Source organism: Aphanomyces astaci (assembly GCF_000520075.1).
Source record: "Aphanomyces astaci strain APO3 unplaced genomic scaffold supercont1.63, whole genome shotgun sequence".
NCBI lineage: Eukaryota > Oomycota > Saprolegniomycetes > Saprolegniales > Verrucalvaceae > Aphanomyces > Aphanomyces astaci.
Genome location: NW_009798326.1, coordinates 64,140 through 81,232, shown reverse-complemented (window position 1 = coordinate 81,232; position 17,093 = coordinate 64,140). Strand labels below are relative to the sequence as shown.

Sequence of the window (17,093 nt, the reverse complement as noted above, 5' to 3'; positions counted from 1 at the left end):
GTTCGTCAACTACTGTACTGGTACTGTAAATAGGTCGCTTACAGCAATTTACTCGTTAATCCCGAAACCCCGCAACGCCGCGGGCAAACGACTTGATTTGGTCAAACTTTTGGTGACTATGCCCCGATAATATGATTCTTACTGACAGTAGTTTTACCCATCACTTCCTCATTTTGACTTGGAAGGACCTTGGGTGTTGGCCCCAGTCCACCGAAACCATGAAGTTGTAGTGATACTGCTGGTCCTTCCTAACGAGAAATTCGCATCGACCATTCGTCATTCAATGTCGACTTCAATAAGCACTAAGGAAAAATGCTAGTGAGTGTACTCGAGAGTGCGATGAACTGCTGACATGAGCACTAAGCTGATGGTGGTACGAGTTGTTTGAGTCGCTGGGAACTTGGTACTTCTGCATTTTTGAAGTCGATAAAAATGATCGTTGTGACCAATTAACTTAACGTTACTCCCTCCGTGTCACTAAAAGTGCGCGACCTAGAGGAGAGTTGACATGACTTCTCATTATATTCTCAAGACATTTTTGACAATCGAAATCGCCCTCTTGGGCTCAAAAGTAGTCGCTCTGATTGGACCATTCGAAAGCCAGTGCCAAAACCCCCGATTTGCTCCAACTTCGAGCGGGAAATTCAACGAAATGAAGGCGCTATGATGATTTCAATACATCAATAAAATACTTTATATAAAACAAACACTCATAATGACAAACATTCAGGTATGACCGTCAAAAAGCGCAACCTAACGAACAGCGAGCGCTAGGCCATACTCCGTGAAGTGCTGCTGCACAGCAACGGCAGCTACTTGGTCAGGCTTCTCAATGGCCTCAGTTAAACACTCGCAGCCAAGTACAACTGCCACGATGCGTGATTGGTCCTGAGACATGCATTTTGATTGTTATGATTGGACAATTGTATCGTTACACCTTTATAAATGCATGATCATTATAGGATCTTGGAGTGTTTTGTATTTTTATACGAGGAGGTATACTATATTTTTCTGAGTCGCGCACTTATAGTGACACGGAGGGAGTATATGGCAAAGAAACCATGATGCACTCTGATTGGTTAATAATCAGAAGTAAGGCCAGCCACCTTCGAATTCCACAAACAAGTCATTAACCAGAAAAAGCAAGGTGAAATAGGCAATTTTGTATGGAGCGCAAGGTGAACCACCTTGCGAATTCCATAAATACTTCTGAAATTGTATAGTTTCAATGAAATATATCTTCAAGTTTGTATTGATGATTTTTATTTTTCATGTGTCTGTCTCGTTTTGGAATTCGCAAGGCAGGTCACCTTGCGAATTCAAAATTGTCCAATTTTGTCCAATCAGATGCCGTGAAATCACGAAAATCGTTGCGTAGATTCATCACGCTGTGTTGCGATATATTCTACTCCTGTGATGACGGTTGATGCAAGAAGCCTTGAGATAATTGTGTAGGCTGTGTATGAGAGCAAGATCATGTGATGTGGTATTCAGGACTCGGTCAATTCTAACAGGTCTCGTTTCACCACTTGCCTACTAAACCAATGAAATTGGTCATCCCACATTCCACCATCCAGCCGTGTCGGTGCCGTACACATCCCTGCCGGTGTGATCACGTGGTTGTGCGGGCGGTGGCGCAAGACGTCTTGGTGGCACCCATCGCAAGTGCTGAAGTGGCGGCTTTAGCACTTTGCGTTTGCTGGGTGCTACCTAGACCTCATGCGCCACCGCGTTGGCCCACCAGAGCCACCACGACATTGCGACCCAACCGAGCGCACAACATAATGTTAGCTGTAAGGGGAGAATCACATTGGACATAGTCGGAGTGCACTCCTCAGGGCACAATTCTCTGGAGTAGCATCACACAAAGCTCTACTACAAAATTCAAAGTTCAAAATTGTAACGACTTTTGACAGTGTTATAGCCAATCGTGTGTAAGAAACAAGGTATGATGGACTCTGATTGGATATTAAAAAGGAGCAAGGTGGCTCACCTTGCGAATTCCATTAACAAGTCAACAAATCTGAATACCTTTCAGCCAAGACTGAAAACCGTTCAAACTAATAAACTCTTCCGTATACCTTATGGATCTGTAACCCCCGAAAGTGTCAGTAAAATCTGATCGAAATGGATACAACTCTATAAGGTGGTCTGATTTCTTTCCAATGCGTTTGGATTGGTCACTTCTACTACTTCGACTTGTTTGATTGGCTAGAACGAGATAATTGGAAATTTTTGACCAATATAAAGCGACCTGGGTACGGCCTTCCAAGGTACGACCAAATCGTTCTTTATTGACACCATACAGTACTGATCCATAAGGTATACGGTAGTTAGATGAGGCCTATTTTTTGTACTCTGGCCAATTCAACTCATACTAGGGGTTTAGCATTATACTTCGTAGTATGTGCACGTGGGGGTAGGACGAAGTCCCGGGGTTACAGGGTTACGGGAAGAAAATTTGCTTGAACGGTTTTCAGTCTTGTCGCTGAACGGTATCCAGATTTATTGAATGTTTTCCCATAGTTTCCGGGATATGGCAAATGGGCCAGTTGTGGAGTAGTATGTGACATGTTCTAGGTAGAAAGCAGGAGATCAGTGGAATTGAGACCGTGGTGTACAGTATCCCTGTGGTTTGTGGTGGTGAAGTGTTAATGCTGGCGAGATTGGATGCTATTACTGTGGTGCTTGAGATCTGTAACCAACATTTTCGTACCATGTCTGTCAACAATGTTAACCAGAACGTTAAAAATAGTTTATTGTTTCAAGTGCAAACATGCACAGAGTAATTCGCATCATTGGGTGTAACAGTAGCAATACTGTAGTTCACAGACAGCAAAGCAGCAGACCCGCCAACACGGCTAAGGCCATCTCCTTTAGGAGTTAGTAACTATTCATGTCAGTTAGCGCACACAGGCCATTGTTGCATTCATATCAAGCAACGCCTTTATCCTCTTTCAGAACTTGTTGCCCCATCTTAGGTCGGTGGTCTTGAGGAGGTTGTTCGGGTATGTATTGCGGTATAACATGTTTCTAAATTCGAGATGCAAACTGCATGCTATGTACCTTTCATACGCTGCAATCGTAAAGATCACACTTCTCACTGGTGTACAACCAGTAGGATCGGTTCCTTGGTAGGTCAACTCACCAAGTGACCATATCAAACACGCCTAGACCAAGCTTCGACAGCTACAACGCAGTTGGCACGGCCAAGTGTGCTGGCGTGGAATAGATAAAATAGTCGGTTAAAGGATGCTGCACCCGCCAAACTTTCGCGCCGTCTTCTTGGGGTTCTTGTGGTGCTGCAGCACGCACCGGATGCCTTCGTCAAACACCTGCTTGAGCCCCTTTTGGGTCAGCGCCGAGCACTCCAAGTACTTGAACGCGCCCAGCTCGTTCTTGAGAGCCTCGCCCTGCTCGGTCGTGATGGGTTTCACGCGCTTCTCTTTGAGTCGGTCGATGGTTTCTTCGTCGTCGCGCAGGTCCAGCTTGGTGCCCACGAGGATAAACGGCACGCCTGGCGCGTGGTGCTGGATCTCGGGGAACCACTTGGCCTTGACGTTCTCAAACGACGCGGGACTCACGACCGAAAAGCAGATCAGAAACACGTCCGTCTGCGGGTAGCTCAGCGGCCGCAGCCGGTCGTAGTCTTCTTGGCCCGCCGTGTCCCACAGCCCGAGGTTGATGGGCTTGGTGTCCACCATCACGTTGGCACTGTAGTTGTCAAACACGGTCGGGATGTACTCGCCCGGGAACGCGTTGGTCGTGTACGAGATGAGTACGCACGTTTTGCCCACGGCGCCGTCCCCCACCACCACGCACTTCATGTTGTGCATGTTGCTCTTGGTTTGTTGTTTGGAAATGCAAACACATCACACCCGCGATTGGGTATTTTTGGCTGCCCACCGTTGCCGTTGGCAGAGAAAGTCGTAACTGCCAAAGATCTGCCATTCATTGAGTACCACTAACGAGTAGTAAAAATACTGTACTTGGACTGATTGCATTTTACTACTGTACGTTAACTGCATGCAGGAGATGGATGACTTTGGAAATCAAAGTAGGTCCTTCCTGGAGAAGCGCAACCAAGTCTATGCTACCAAGCATGTCATATTAGCCACGGAACACAAGGAAATGTAACACGGATTTCAATAGCAGCACTACAATGACCCAAAATCATAAAAATAGAATGCCAATTCTCAGAGTTTTCATACTGTAGTTTTGCTTTACGAGTTGCGACGACGACTCTGAGGATATCATGGACACATTGGGAGAATACATATTGGAACGAGTTACGTCCAATTTGCCAACGAGTTGGAGGCACAGCTAAGCGTGTACTACATGTACCTATTAAATGTTAACGTTAGCCACATCCGTCGTCATCGACATTACTGGTATCGTGATGGTAGACATATAAATATGTCAAACGTCGTCGCATAATGGTGATACGAATTTCACGGCCCCGACAAATAGCGAAGCAAGCGCGTCTCGCCTTGTCGTAAGGTTGCATCCAATGCAGCTACAGTATAATAGTATTTTCACGAAAAGTACCTACAACAATGAGTACTTACTTCACCAACTAAAACGACTTTGTACAAGTTAACTACTGGTATCACCCAAGGGCAAGGTCGCCACGAGGACTTTGGCTTGGAATCGATCGGCGGCCACGACTATACTCGGCTCATTCAACGATATAATGCACGACCCCCCGACGAACGACGTTCCTCGCTCAACGCCAGTGCGGTTGGCGCAAATGAAATAGCAATGTTGCTGGCTTTTTGAGGCGGTGTTGATCACAGGCACGAGTCGGTTAGCCCAGTACCTACCCCAATCCGAACGCTAAATGTGTACAACAAGGCTTATACGAGGCCATACTGGATCGTTGGCAGGGGCGATGGGTTGGTTTCGAGGGGGCTGAAGTCGTTCCACGCACTGGAAAACAGAACGAGCGAACTCTTGGCGGTGACCACGCTCGAGGCAAACTCGTACGATTCATATGGTGCTGTAAAGTCACATGGGTTGATGTCCATGCAAATGCCTAGGCATGTTCGAAGGGTGTAGCGACACCCTTGAGCAAAAACCTTTGCAATTGTAAGCAACTTACCAAATGAGAGTTGTTGGGCGAGCCAAGGACAGTACCAATTACCAAAGCCAGAGCCTGCAGTGGCCCAAGACTTGTCTGTTTCGTACAAGAACGTCTAATATAGGTCAGTCTATGCCGACGTAGAGCCTACGTAGCACCTTTCGGTAGTTGAACACTACGGTGCCGTCTGGGCTTAGCACCATCATCGAATTGTACAAGTTGCCGTCGCTAGCCTTTTCAACGTAGCCACACGCCACAAGGCAGTGCAGGCGCGTGGCATGGCGTTGGCACCACTCAAATGTGGGTCCAGTGGAGGTTTCTTCTGCCAACGGTTCGACTTCGTCGCGGTCGCGGAAGCAATACCCAGTGAACACCATCTAATGAGGATATCCACGTGATGACGCCTATGGCTGGCAGGGTCCTCAATGCTGCTGTGTACCTCACTCAACATTAGAATGTGCAGACCATCTGCTTGCGTGAGATGGGCCAGCATACTTGCCACAGTCTCCATGTTTGCCTGGACTTGGTTGATTTGAGGCTCATACTGCACAATCGCAACCTTGATCGATGACGGTGCTGACTGTGCCATGAAATTATTCCAACGACGGCAAATGCTTGACTTACACTACTGTACTAGTAATGTTTGAAACGTTTTCCCATGCGTTTAAAACAGCAAGTAGTCCACATTACCTTATCTAGTACTAACTACTAATAATCTGATTCGTCTCAAATTCCCTGCGTGTATCACTCACTGTATGGTGCATTTCAACTAAAGACTACAAAAAAATGCCTTGACTTTCGACAGCTATTCCAACTTTGTATTGGTATTTTTTAGGAAAATAACCCGTAATAACGATAGAACTGGTCAAGACCAACAGAAGTTACGGTTCAAAATTTCGATTGGTGAAAAATTGATCGAGTAATAGAATTTAAACCAATCAGCCTTTTTGTATGGAAATATATGGAGCCAGGCACATTTTTAGATGAAATGCACCATACGACAATCTTGGTATAAAAACAGCGAAACGTTGTGTTATTTCAACCCCACAGCCGCAGCCTCCACGTCCTTCCAATGCACATGCGGGTAAATGCAATCTTCGACCATTTTATGCAGACTTTCCGCGACGAGCCCGCTTTTGCCCCCGCCGCGGACATGGGCAACGCGCACCAGTAGCTCCATAAACTCGACCAGCAACAAGCCCCGAGGCAATGACATCCCCGCGGTCGTGAGCTTGGGTCCGTGCGTTTGGTGCCATCTCGCGGCTGTGCACTTGGTAAACAGCGGCTCCACCTGAGGCGGTGTAAACCTACAGCGCAATGAAATTCTGTATAACGACAAGACGAAGTCCAAATGACTGAGAGCACCGTGTCGTGACAATGTGACAGCGTTCCAGCAACGCCACGAGCTGGGCATAATTCAGTTGATTTGACAGGAGCGGGTGTGTGCGGCCTAGTGCAATGTGGGGCGCCACCAACGGCACTTTGACCTTGGCAAACTGACTGAATATCCGCTTCAACACGCTGAAATGGGCACTCAAACAGCGGTTGAGCACGCCGATTTCCATGCGGTACTCGGGCCAGTCCATCGCAAACTCGTGCAAGTGCATTTTGCTGCACCAGTTGACTTTTTTCACGCTCGCAAACGGCAACAAAGCCTTGAACTTGTCGTTTTCGGCCTCGACGAGGTTGACTTGCACTTGCAACTCCCGCAAGCTCGACGACACTTGATGCGTCAACAGCTTTTGCTTGTCCACCGCTCCTTGCAACGCTTCGACGGTCCCCGCAGCAGCATGCAACGCGTGGGCTTGGGACAAGACTTGGGCGTGTAGCTCACTTTTTTCGCGTTCTAGCTGGGCCACTACTGCCGTCAAGCTGTCCACTTTGGCTTGGGACGCAGTGAGCGCTTCGCAAAACAACACGCGCTACGCATACGGATTCAGGTCCCGTAACGAAAAATCGAATGAACACGTAACGTTACTTCTCGATCCAGCCCCGCGGCGGCGGTGACAGCGCTGGCCTCGTGAACTGCCACCGCGCTCTCTAAGGTTGCGATTTGCCTGTCTTGGAGTTCAATGCGGCCCTCGAGGCATTTGATCTTGCGCTGCGCGTCGGCGTGCGCCGTGGACGTGTCCAGCTTGGCTTTGACTTGGTCCAATTCTACTTCCAACGCAGCGACTTGCTGTTTCAACTTGGCGGCTTCGTCCTGACATTCCGACGCGTGTCGCTCCGCAGCTTCGTATAGTTCCGTGCTTCCTTGCAAGCTGCGGGCAAACGCTTTGACTTGTTTTGTGACGGCATGCGTTGCCCCCCCCCGCCCCCCCTGGTTGTTGCCCTGATCCTCCCGAGTGGATAAGATTGTTGTTTCCGTCTAGATATCCAGTATTTTTCTCCCAGTTTGAACAGACAACTATGGGGATTTTGAAGGTCGTCGTGCCTGGAAGTCTACCAGCTGCACTTGGTCGCCATGCTGCCAGCTCACGCCCAGAATCGCCGTCAAGTACACTTCGTTGTCCTTGGTGTGGATCATGTATTCGGCAATGAGTTTACTGATCACGGGCGTGCTGGACGCCGATTGTTTGCGGTTCACGTGGTGGATGAGCAACAACGTCGTGCGTTTGATCGATTCCACCATCAAGCTGTTTTCTACAATGTATCCCAGTTTTAGCCAGAGTCCACCACAACCATCCATTTGCCATTCATCACGAGAATATACAAGAATACTAGTATACATGAAGTAGCATACCTGCTTCCAAGATTTCAATGGGCTCCTTGGTGATATCGACGTCGTTACTCCCGTCGCCGTTGTCATGGGGCTGTTCCTTGTAATTCGATGTGAGCTCCGCGACCACGACGTGGCAGTCCCCTACGTTGCGCACCTGCACATGTCGTCACCTTTAGCGTCAACTAATAGTTTGACATAGTACCAGCGTGTAGATGCTGATGTATCGCACGCGCTTGGCGGGTGGGACGAAGGCTTGGATGCAAAACGGATGGACAGCATTCGTCTGCCCTGGACAGGCCGTTTCCAGTTCTTTTAGCAGCACGAGTAGCGCGTGCCGCGTCAGCACCCGCAAGCGCCCGTCGTCAAACTTGGCCACGGCCACAGGCCAATGGATGTTCTTGTTGTCGTGGGTAGCCACATAATCGGGGGAGTGTCGCCCACCACACAGTGCCTCTCGCACATGCTTCCACGTGCAATGTGCCGGGTGCTTCTTGAGCACATACCCGTCCTTGTTGGTGTGATACCATGCAGTAGGTTCCGACTGGCGACCCACAATCACCGTGCTATAAACGTCCATGAAGTTGAGAGGTCAACAAGCAGGGACATAAGTATACATGTCACGTTAGGTAGACGTATGTAGGTACACCTTGGGATGTGCGCTCGAAAACGATGCATTTTCAAGTGGTGTACGGAATGATACAACGGTGACGTGTCGTCTGCCAGGAGCGCGAGCAGCGTCAGCACCGGCGTGTGTACATCCACAGGCCCGACCTTCTCCAAACTCGACGTCCCCGGCCGAAACCGGTACATGCCGAGCGTGATTTTGTTGGTTTTGGCCCGGTGGTGTGATGCCACGGCGGACGATGGACGCGCCGACTGCGGCCGCGTGGCCATGAACGTCATGGCGACGGCAAACACGACTTCAGCTTGTCGGTTATACGTAGCAGTTTCACGAACCTGGACTCTGGACGAAACCGTTTCGGGCTCAAAGTCGGCTACCGCGATTACCAGTATGTAGTACAGTACAGTAGTAGGCATTTGGCTTGGAGATGGTCTACTGTACACTGTACACCATTGTCAGGGGAGGCATCAGTCGGTAACTTCGCGCTTTAGTTGCAAGACCTGTCTGTCGGCCATCGAATGTAGACGTACTATCGGTACTGGTGCATTATCGATCGATTTCGAAGAAGCTTAGCCGCTCAAGGGCAATGATGATTGATATAAATACGAAATATATAGACACGCTTATCGATGTGTTCGTTATTCAAACGATTGATGCGATAGGTCGTGGAGGTGAAACGACTCGAACCGCTCGACTTGGGCTTCGTCGTGGATGGTCAAGTCTTCAAACCAGCCCCAGTCATCGCCCTCGTCCAGGGCATTCGCTGCCGCGTCGTCGGTCGTGGTGGAGATTTGGCCAATTAGATGCATGGCTTGCATTTGTTTGGGCAAGTCGACAGAGTCCACTGGATGCAAGAGCAAGAGAGACGCCGACGACTTTGTTGGTTGCATGTTGGTGCTTGAGCGCAAATTGAATTGTGCATTAACGTTACTGGTAAGTTAGTTGCAAGGAGCTGCGTCTGGGGTGCCCGTTTGATTGGTCGAGGTGGCTGTGCACAAAGACAATCGATTGGTCGATGGATTCAGATTCGTCCACGATGTCCAACGAACCTTGGCATGGGACAACGTTCGGAGGACATCTTGGACGACTTCTGAAACGGATCATCGACATGCACAAACCTCTACAGAAACAATCACTCCACGCTCGCGAATAGCCATCATCGACGTCATGGCGAGGTCGGTCGTGACAGCGTGATAACACTCGTATGTCGCGGCTATGCTCGTTCTGAGAGTCCAGTTGGTGACAAGGAACCGGCACAGATGACGTACTCAGAGTATGTAGGTTCCACAAGCTTGTTGTGAATTCTTCATAACGTTTCGTCGCCTAGAATGTTAACTTTGAAGACTAATCTCCTACTACAGTAGTACAGTATTCCGGAGTACTAGTACTTCACAACACAACAACACTATCAATCTCCTACTAACGTTACTAGTATTACTACATATTACTATTAATAGCACTTAAAAACTTGCAAGGACAGTGCCTAATTAACCCAAGCACACTTGATATCAATCGACAATAAACCTGCCAAGATCGATTCGAAATGCAAGGTTTGAGCCGTCCATCATGCTGGTGGCCTTGCCACGTCACCTCGATCATACGATACCAGGTACGGAAACTGTGCTGATCAAAGCAATCAACCAATCAGCTTGCCGCGACTCTAATTTTTACTACCGGTACGTAGTATTGTGCACACTCGTCGAAAACGGAAATGGTCATCGCAGCCAATCAGCGACGAGGTATGACCGCATCAAAAATCGATGGAGTGGTGTTGATTGGCTATAAATCAACCAATCATACATTGGGTAGTCAAGATTCATTTATCTCGACGCTTTTCATTTATCACAAGAGTAACAGCATTTTGAACGCACCAATCACAGGTGTCCAAGTCGCCACCGACTGCAAAACACATCAGCCATCGTCATGCACGTGGCATACCCGGTTCTGGGGGTGGGGCAGGCCAAGCACCTGATTGCAATCTGCGGGGGAGGCGGGTCTGCCAAGACGGGAGTCAAGAACACCGTCGATGTCTACTCGATGCCATCTCGCGGAGTGCCATATCGACTTCTCGGTAGCGCCGACACGGGGAGCGAACTGCCGTCATCGGTTGCCATCTCGTCGGACGGGTCGTGGCTGGCTGTGAGTGTGAATGCAGCGTGCTGGGTCTACGAAGTTCTTGCCAAGGCAGCGTCGACGGATTCCGACACTCCCGACGCTGCCCCCGCACTCGAGCTGGTGCTTCGAGTGAAGTTCCGCACAGACTTCTGCGCCATCGACAGCAGCCAGACGTGCGCATGCTTTGTCGGTCCGCGCACGTTGGTTACCGGGGGCGAAGACTCGGTGGTACGTCCATACCTGTAGCCATGTCTGTTGACCCTCACCATCTCTCAGATCCGCATCTGGACGATCTCCCACTCGCCTTCTTCAAACCCGACGACTCCCACGACCGCTGCTTCTCTCATTGCCGGACCTCCGCCGGCCAAGGATGACGACGCCGAGCCAGTCCCTGTCGTCACGCCTGTTGTTGGCGACCAAGCATTCCACGACACCACCGTAGTCACCCTCGCCAACGAATATCGCGGTACTTCCTTCAACTCCTCCTCGATCGAATCACATCCCTCGTAGGACATACAAAGCGCATCAAGCAGATCCACGTCGACCCATTCAGCCGGAACGCGGTCGTGACGTCGGACGAAGGCGCCACTTGCCACCTCTGGCGCATCGATGACCCGTGCGCCGCCGCCTTCTTCACGACCACCGCGCCAGACACACTCCGCGACCATGTGCTTCCAAACAACCCACCAACCACTAAAGGACCGTTTAAGCACCAGTTCCGATGCGTACGCTTTTCCCCTACCGGCCAAGCGCTGTACACGGTGCTGTCGCCCCCCCGAGGCGACGCGTACCTGTTGAAGTGGGTACCCACGACGCTCGCACAGGAAGATGCCACGTCATGGCCGTGGCGAGTGGCGGCGGTGGCGCTGGCGGGCCCCGAGCCGGTGGGCAGCTTAACCGTGAGCGACGACGGCGCCGTGGTAAGATTTATTGACTGACTGCATGCTATATATTGTATTTTTTTCATTGGGCGATAATTAGTGTGAGAATCTAGGCGGTGTCGCTTTTATATAGTGTGCGTTGTGGACTATTGTGTGTCCTTTTACCCAAAACGTGGACTTTGGTATTGTGAATTCGCTATAAACGTCCAAAATTCGCGTGGTTTGTCTAATCCAACTTAAATCACGCTGGAGTTGTGATTGGTTGAATATACTTGTCCTTCTGTAAGAGCCAATCAAATCCACTCAAAGGATTAGCCAATCGCGTCGATTCGATTCCGTGATGGGGTCTGGAAATTTGTACCGAATCGTCCACAATATTTGATTCGCCAAATCTATATCGATCGGTTGTTTGTACTGCATTTGTTGCATGTAAAAAATATCCTGTGGGGCTTGGAATCACACTACTTGAAGTCATACACTAATTATAGATGTGGATGATGGCAATCTGATTGGCTAAATCGTTCTGCCGATGCTTCTGTCATACATTCAGTCATTCTCCATGTCGGCTCCAGTGTCGAATATAACAATATATGCAGGTGGTGACAGCAACAGCGTCTGGAGACCTCTACTCTTTCGACGCGGCCAACTTAACCCGCGGGAGCCCAAGCAGTCCCGAAGCCCATACTTTTGCTATCACTGGCTTGGCGTGTCAAGCTGTGGTACCTGGCTCCTTGTATCGGCTGTGTTCGGCTGGAGCTGACAAGCGGCTTCTGGTGCATCGCGTCGAGTTGTCGAGTGAGTTGTTTTTTTCCCCTCGGTTTAAGGACTTTGCACTCGATTGAGGATAATTCGAAAAATTCGAGTCCGTTTGCACTGGTGGTCAAAGTATATTGCGATTGACGCCGGTTGTTGTATAATGTATTTATATATATTTGTGTTGAGAGATTGAACGTGGTATATGTTGTTTGTGTTGTTCGCCTAACAAGATATATCTCCGTGTTAGCCAATCATCTTGCAACCTATATTATGTTTTCGCCAATCCTACTGCTTTGTTCAATGTGTTGATGTTGACGATTTCAACAATCCCCGAAAATCCACAATATATACTCGTGTAAAGAAGTAAATTTTGTCCTTTTACCCAAAATGTGGACTTTTGTGCGGATTCTTTGCCAAATCTATACCGATCGATTCTTACTTTGTACTGACGTTTGTATGTAAAGTTCGTTGTGTGTCACACTACTTTCAGTCACATACTAATTCGATGGTGAAACAGTGGATTTGATTGGCCACTGGATTCGTGTTCTGTGTTTTGATTGGCCGATATATCGATTGCCTGCCGAGTTGGTTAATGTGCTCCACCCCACTCCAATTACATCGAATTCGACTTATAATACTAATAGTTACTGTATGTGGGTTGTTTGAGTAGCGGCCAAAGGCGGGGGGTTAACCTGGGCGACCACGTTTTGGGCGTTATTTTGGAGTGTTTTCGTGGGTAGCATTGTCGCATGGACGGGTCTCGTGTACTTTCACGTGTCGCAGGCAGGGTTGCTGGTCAACCACCCGTTCCAGGGGGTCGAGGTACGATTAGTTGCTTAGTTAGTTACTCTGATAGTAGGTGAATAGGCCATCTTGGCGTCCAAGTTTGAATCGAACGACGCTATGGCCACCGTGATGGCCGGCCTCGTGGGGTTGCTAGCGACGTTGCTCAGCTGGGTGCTGTGTTTGAACTCCCGAGCCCTCCACGGAGTGTTTTGGATCGGTCTGGCGCTGCTTGTGCTCAGCGGCGTGTCCTTGTGGGTGGCCGCCACAGACGAATTGCATGTGAAGTGGGTAGATGGAGTCGACTTGGTCGAGTACAAGGCGTGCATCGTGTCGGCGGTGGCCGGCGTCGGGTTTTTGCTGCTGCACTCGATCGGGCTCATGGTGTTGTGAGTGTTTATATTGTCCGATCAGCCACAATTTGGACTTATAAGAGCATCTCGAACCGGGATCCGTCTATCTACTACTAGTATGCTGACTTGCCAAATCCATCGATCGAGTTTTTGTTGGTACAACTGAAATGATTAATGGGATGCCCATCACACTAGTTAAAGTATCACGCTAATTAAAGTATCATACTAATTAAAGTATCACACTAATTAGGTTTTGGTTCCTGGAATCTGATTGGCTAAATTCTTCTGCCGACATTTGGTTGTGTCGATACATTCGGCACATCGTTCCAGTTTAGAATAGACACAACAATATGAGTAGAAATATTAATATCACACGTCATATATAACTGACGAGTACTACAATGGTACATGACTTTGACATCGAATATCTCTCTGACGACTTGTCTACGAGCGGTGTACCTAATGAATGTAGACATTGCAAACTTAGCTGCAGGCTATCGTTCAAAGCTAGAAATATGGTTAACTCACAGTCAGTAGCATGGGCGATGAGTCCTCAAAGTAGCAAAAAAACGCAAATATAACATACTTTGAAAGTAAATACTAATAGCTCGTAGCGACCTCTATGATACGTCATTAAGTATGTAGAAATAGTATGGACTTACCAGTTCGAAACACGGGTGAAACAATATGCCGGTTATAAACAGGGATCACGAAATAACCTGTTTCGTAAAGCCAAAATATGCAATTTTCATGTACTTGAATTATATATACTTCTGAAAGTATGTCGACATGTTTTGGTTTTACGAAACATGCATATCCGGCAGATAAGGCTACATTTGCAGTACTAACTAGTACCGTTGTCCGTACCGCGATAACAACAAGGCAACTTGCTCTCAAAAACAGGAAGCTGTCTCCACCATCCAGTACAATACTACCGGTGACGTTAGTTGAGTTATGGCAATGAGATGCTACTGTGTGCTTGGAACACGTCCTGTTGACTGCTACTGTATGTAATACTTACTATATACTGTATGTAGCTGTGTACGGTGCAATACAAAGTCAATATGGACTAAAGGGCATAGTCGAGCGGTTCACGTTAGCGTGTTATACGAACTGGTGCAGAGGCCAGGTGCAGTTCATCACAGGCTCGCTCGACGGACAAAGGGCTGTTGCGCCACAGGGATAGGTTCCAGCCTAGTTGCAGCTGACTTGAAGGGGGGTGGCCAAAGGATGAGGGGAGCGGCGTCGCAAGCAGGGGAGAACATGGCAAGTTGAGTAACAAATTGAAAGTGTGGTCGTTTGTCGTCGAGAATACAACAGAGTTTCGTATTCGATGCGATGAGTATTCAGTGATGACATTGAACTTGTTGCAAACGCAATCTCGACGTCTCTTGAAAGTCTCTATGTGAGCTTGGAAGAGATTCACGACGAGTGGTGCATGGCACTGGGAAGGTAGGTTCGTTCCCGCTTTATAACAAATGAGAAGCTAGGAGGTTCGAGTCGAATGAGTGCTTCGCGGTAGGCGAAGTTGGGTAGACTTGTTGTGGGAGTTTCTATGACTACTGACGAGTTATACCACGCAGAGAGACGCTATTCCACGACTATGTACTATAAAGCCTGATGTTCGTGCAATACAAGTCAATATGGACTAAAGGGTCTCGCACCAGTGTGTTCAAACAATTGGTGAGATGTACCAGTTGGGCGTGGAAAGTGGCTTGCCACTGGAATATGTGTCTGTTATGGGATAGAGCAGAAGGCTAAAGACAAGAGGCGACTAGTAAGTAATGGGGTTTAGTTGAAGAGCTAGTCGTTAAGGTCTTAATTCACTTTGAATTCCTACATCGCCGTACAACCTGCCGTAGGCAACCTGTGGTGGTGAGGGGTTCGGGCACTTCCCACGACGGTTGCGAAAGGTGCTGCCGGCGTGCGGTTGCGTTGGCAAAGGGCCTCGGGGAGAGCACGACGGGGGTCACGGGCGGGAGACGGAGCGTCACCGGAAGCGGCGGCGGGGGCGATGACTTGGCGTTGTTGTTGCGATCAAAGCTACAGGGATACTTGTGAGATGAGGATACAGTCGTGTGGACTCTGCGCATACAAATCATTGAGAATGCCGTATGAGAGCAAAGGGGACGTACAAGTCGCCTACATCCAGAACGAAGGGCTTGACGTCGGCGAAGAACACTTCCACAGCTGCTTTGGACCTACGTAAGCGAGCTGTCGTGACTTTGAAGAGAATCGGATGTCGAAGTTACGGTGGGGGTGCCATCACGATGGATGCTCTCCTACAACCGTGTGGATTATGTCACTCAACATTTGAGTGATCCATTTGAGTCTCAAATAGATCAATTAGGGAGATTTCGCAGGAGTAATCCGTGTCCATTTCCGTAATTATTACCCTCAGTATTTACAGTTAGTACAATCACGGAAACTCATGAAACTTTATAACAGTTAGCGGAATCCGTGAAAAGAGCAGCTAACGTTAACGTTATCACGGAATCGGATACACGTAGTCATAAGAAATACTATTAGTAGAGGTTATCCGAACAGGAGGGCTTCCATTCGGTGGTTTCGTGTGCTATGAGCATGTGGGCAAGCGAGGATGACTTGGCGCTGTTGATACAGGCCAACCACGAGCGACCAATCCTCCAAAGTCTAGTCATGAAGTCTTGGGGGGTGCTCGCGTGCAACTTGCTTAAAGTTCCTGGCTTCTCTTGCCAGGAACTCGAAGTTGACGGCAAGAAAATATCGCAGAGGTTCCACCTGACACTCGTCAACCACGAAAATTTCCAGTACCAGTAGGAGTATGCGTATTTGTATGGTGTCGACCGACGGTACCAGTGCGAGCAGAAGTCTGCGACGACGGGCAGGCCTCGCGAAGCGTTTGTTCTTCCACAAACAGCATTGCAAAGTAGCTGGTTCCTTATATTTATCGGACGCGGAAATCTATTTAACTGTAAGTAACCAAATGCTTGACCGCTTCCTGACTTATCCGGATATTTGTGATATCGATGTCAATAATGCATATTTTAAGACACAAATCCAATACAATTTTTCAATGAAGTAAAATAGATCGTGCTAGTACTTACTTACTACAGAGAATTTCAAACTACTAGATGAAATCCAATTATGGCGAATACCATTTGTAGATCCCGAATGTCCTTGTAGAATGGACGATTAATCAGCAGGCACAGACGTTTGAATGATGAAATTGCGCCAGCATATTCTTCACAGCACAGGGTTCTGAGATCCATGTTGCAATTCGCATCGAATGCTGATTTGAACCTATGATGGGGAGTCCAAAACAACGAATTCGTAGTTTTTTGCTCTGAATGCTTGTTTTGGATGTCAGATTCAACAGCCGACATCCATCTACATTTCAAAGTATTTATATATAGCAGTATGCTGATATTGTGGTCTAACTAAATCCATTCAAATCAGAGCGGATGGGTTACTATTAGCGGCGATATCCTCGCTCAAAGACCGCAAATTATGAATTCGGTGAAGATTCGAATATTTGTGAATCGTCATGAATGTTTATAACGTTAGTATGTTGCTATTAATAGTATAAGTATTGTGATTTTCACATATTTTGCCCGTTGTTTTAGCTCCTAAAATCATCCAAAGTTTAACCTAAACTGAAGTTGCACTCGACGTAAAAGTAAGCTTCCCCACCGTTCTGTCATTGGCTGATCTAAAACTTGCGTTGTTTTACTAAAACTACTTCGTTTTATTAACTCCCGTGGCCAAGCAGTCATGCAGAGTAATGACCTACTGGGGTAAA

At 48.2% G+C, this 17,093-nt stretch overlaps 6 protein-coding genes across 10 annotated transcripts; 1 reads left to right on the top strand and 5 right to left on the bottom strand.

The window, feature by feature from the left end:
- Window positions 1–2,843: 2,843 nt before the first annotated feature.
- Window positions 2,844–3,860, bottom strand: H257_14826 (hypothetical protein). Its single transcript, XM_009842727.1, has one exon. It carries the CDS (start codon window positions 3,834–3,836, stop codon window positions 3,246–3,248), a length of 591 nt encoding a protein of 196 aa, XP_009841029.1. The 5' UTR covers window positions 3,837–3,860; the 3' UTR covers window positions 2,844–3,245.
- A 706-nt stretch (window positions 3,861–4,566) lies between these two features.
- Window positions 4,567–5,690, bottom strand: H257_14825 (hypothetical protein). 3 transcript variants are annotated; one of them, XM_009842725.1, is made up of 5 exons: window positions 5,520–5,690; window positions 5,239–5,457; window positions 5,102–5,195; window positions 4,873–5,035; window positions 4,567–4,819 (listed from the first exon to the last, which is right to left on the bottom strand). In XM_009842725.1, the coding sequence occupies exons 1-5, from the start codon at window positions 5,667–5,669 to the stop codon at window positions 4,597–4,599; spliced, it is 849 nt and encodes a 282-aa protein (XP_009841027.1). In that variant the 5' UTR covers window positions 5,670–5,690; the 3' UTR covers window positions 4,567–4,596. The 3 variants fall into 3 exon arrangements, with proteins under 3 accessions (XP_009841027.1, XP_009841026.1, XP_009841028.1); XM_009842724.1 differs by having other exon boundaries at window positions 4,873–5,195; XM_009842726.1 differs by having other exon boundaries at window positions 4,567–5,035.
- A 293-nt stretch (window positions 5,691–5,983) lies between these two features.
- H257_14824 lies at window positions 5,984–8,751 on the bottom strand. Of its 2 annotated transcripts, XM_009842722.1 has the most exons (7): window positions 8,449–8,751; window positions 8,005–8,365; window positions 7,824–7,956; window positions 7,515–7,723; window positions 7,059–7,448; window positions 6,446–7,002; window positions 5,984–6,387 (listed from the first exon to the last, which is right to left on the bottom strand). In XM_009842722.1, exons 1-7 carry the CDS (start codon window positions 8,703–8,705, stop codon window positions 6,114–6,116), a joined length of 2,181 nt encoding a protein of 726 aa, XP_009841024.1. In that variant the 5' UTR covers window positions 8,706–8,751; the 3' UTR covers window positions 5,984–6,113. The 2 variants fall into 2 exon arrangements, with proteins under 2 accessions (XP_009841024.1, XP_009841025.1); XM_009842723.1 differs by having other exon boundaries at window positions 5,984–7,002.
- Window positions 8,752–8,940: 189 nt separating this feature from the next.
- Window positions 8,941–9,653, bottom strand: H257_14823 (hypothetical protein). Its single transcript, XM_009842721.1, has one exon. It carries the CDS (start codon window positions 9,312–9,314, stop codon window positions 9,063–9,065), a length of 252 nt encoding a protein of 83 aa, XP_009841023.1. The 5' UTR covers window positions 9,315–9,653; the 3' UTR covers window positions 8,941–9,062.
- A 648-nt stretch (window positions 9,654–10,301) lies between these two features.
- On the top strand, window positions 10,302–13,553 carry H257_14822. Of its 2 annotated transcripts, XM_009842719.1 has the most exons (6): window positions 10,302–10,767; window positions 10,816–11,005; window positions 11,050–11,459; window positions 12,017–12,215; window positions 12,847–12,998; window positions 13,044–13,553. In XM_009842719.1, exons 1-6 carry the CDS (start codon window positions 10,348–10,350, stop codon window positions 13,350–13,352), a joined length of 1,680 nt encoding a protein of 559 aa, XP_009841021.1. In that variant the 5' UTR covers window positions 10,302–10,347; the 3' UTR covers window positions 13,353–13,553. The 2 variants fall into 2 exon arrangements, with proteins under 2 accessions (XP_009841021.1, XP_009841022.1); XM_009842720.1 differs by lacking the exons at window positions 12,847–12,998; window positions 13,044–13,553 and having other exon boundaries at window positions 12,017–12,592.
- A 1,550-nt stretch (window positions 13,554–15,103) lies between these two features.
- H257_14821 (hypothetical protein) lies at window positions 15,104–15,578 on the bottom strand (the record flags this gene model as incomplete). The annotated part of the gene is made up of 4 exons (XM_009842718.1): window positions 15,104–15,115; window positions 15,166–15,355; window positions 15,448–15,513; window positions 15,565–15,578. The coding sequence occupies 4 exons, from the start codon at window positions 15,576–15,578 to the stop codon at window positions 15,104–15,106; spliced, it is 282 nt and encodes a 93-aa protein (XP_009841020.1).
- Window positions 15,579–17,093: the final 1,515 nt, after the last annotated feature.

Coding starts and splice junctions, on each gene's coding strand:
- H257_14826 (XM_009842727.1), bottom strand. CDS start 3,836: ATGCACAACATGAAGTGCGTGGTGGTGGGGGACGGCGCCGTGGGCAAA.
- H257_14825 (XM_009842724.1), bottom strand. CDS start 5,669: ATGGCACAGTCAGCACCGTCATCGATCAAGGTTGCGATTGTGCAGTAT. Junction 5,458..5,519: donor ACATTCTAATGTTGAGTGAG/GTACACAGCAGC, acceptor TATCCTCATTAG/ATGGTGTTCACTGGGTATTG. Junction 5,196..5,238: donor TAGTGTTCAACTACCGAAAG/GTGCTACGTAGG, acceptor GACCTATATTAG/ACGTTCTTGTACGAAACAGA.
- H257_14824 (XM_009842722.1), bottom strand. CDS start 8,705: ATGACGTTCATGGCCACGCGGCCGCAGTCGGCGCGTCCATCGTCCGCC. Junction 7,449..7,514: donor TGCAGCTGGTAGACTTCCAG/GCACGACGACCT, acceptor CTGGATATCTAG/ACGGAAACAACAATCTTATC. Junction 6,388..6,445: donor TGTCACATTGTCACGACACG/GTGCTCTCAGTC, acceptor ATTGCGCTGTAG/GTTTACACCGCCTCAGGTGG.
- H257_14823 (XM_009842721.1), bottom strand. CDS start 9,314: ATGCAACCAACAAAGTCGTCGGCGTCTCTCTTGCTCTTGCATCCAGTG.
- H257_14822 (XM_009842719.1), top strand. CDS start 10,348: ATGCACGTGGCATACCCGGTTCTGGGGGTGGGGCAGGCCAAGCACCTG. Junction 11,460..12,016: donor TGAGCGACGACGGCGCCGTG/GTAAGATTTATT, acceptor CAATATATGCAG/GTGGTGACAGCAACAGCGTC. Junction 12,999..13,043: donor ACCCGTTCCAGGGGGTCGAG/GTACGATTAGTT, acceptor GTAGGTGAATAG/GCCATCTTGGCGTCCAAGTT.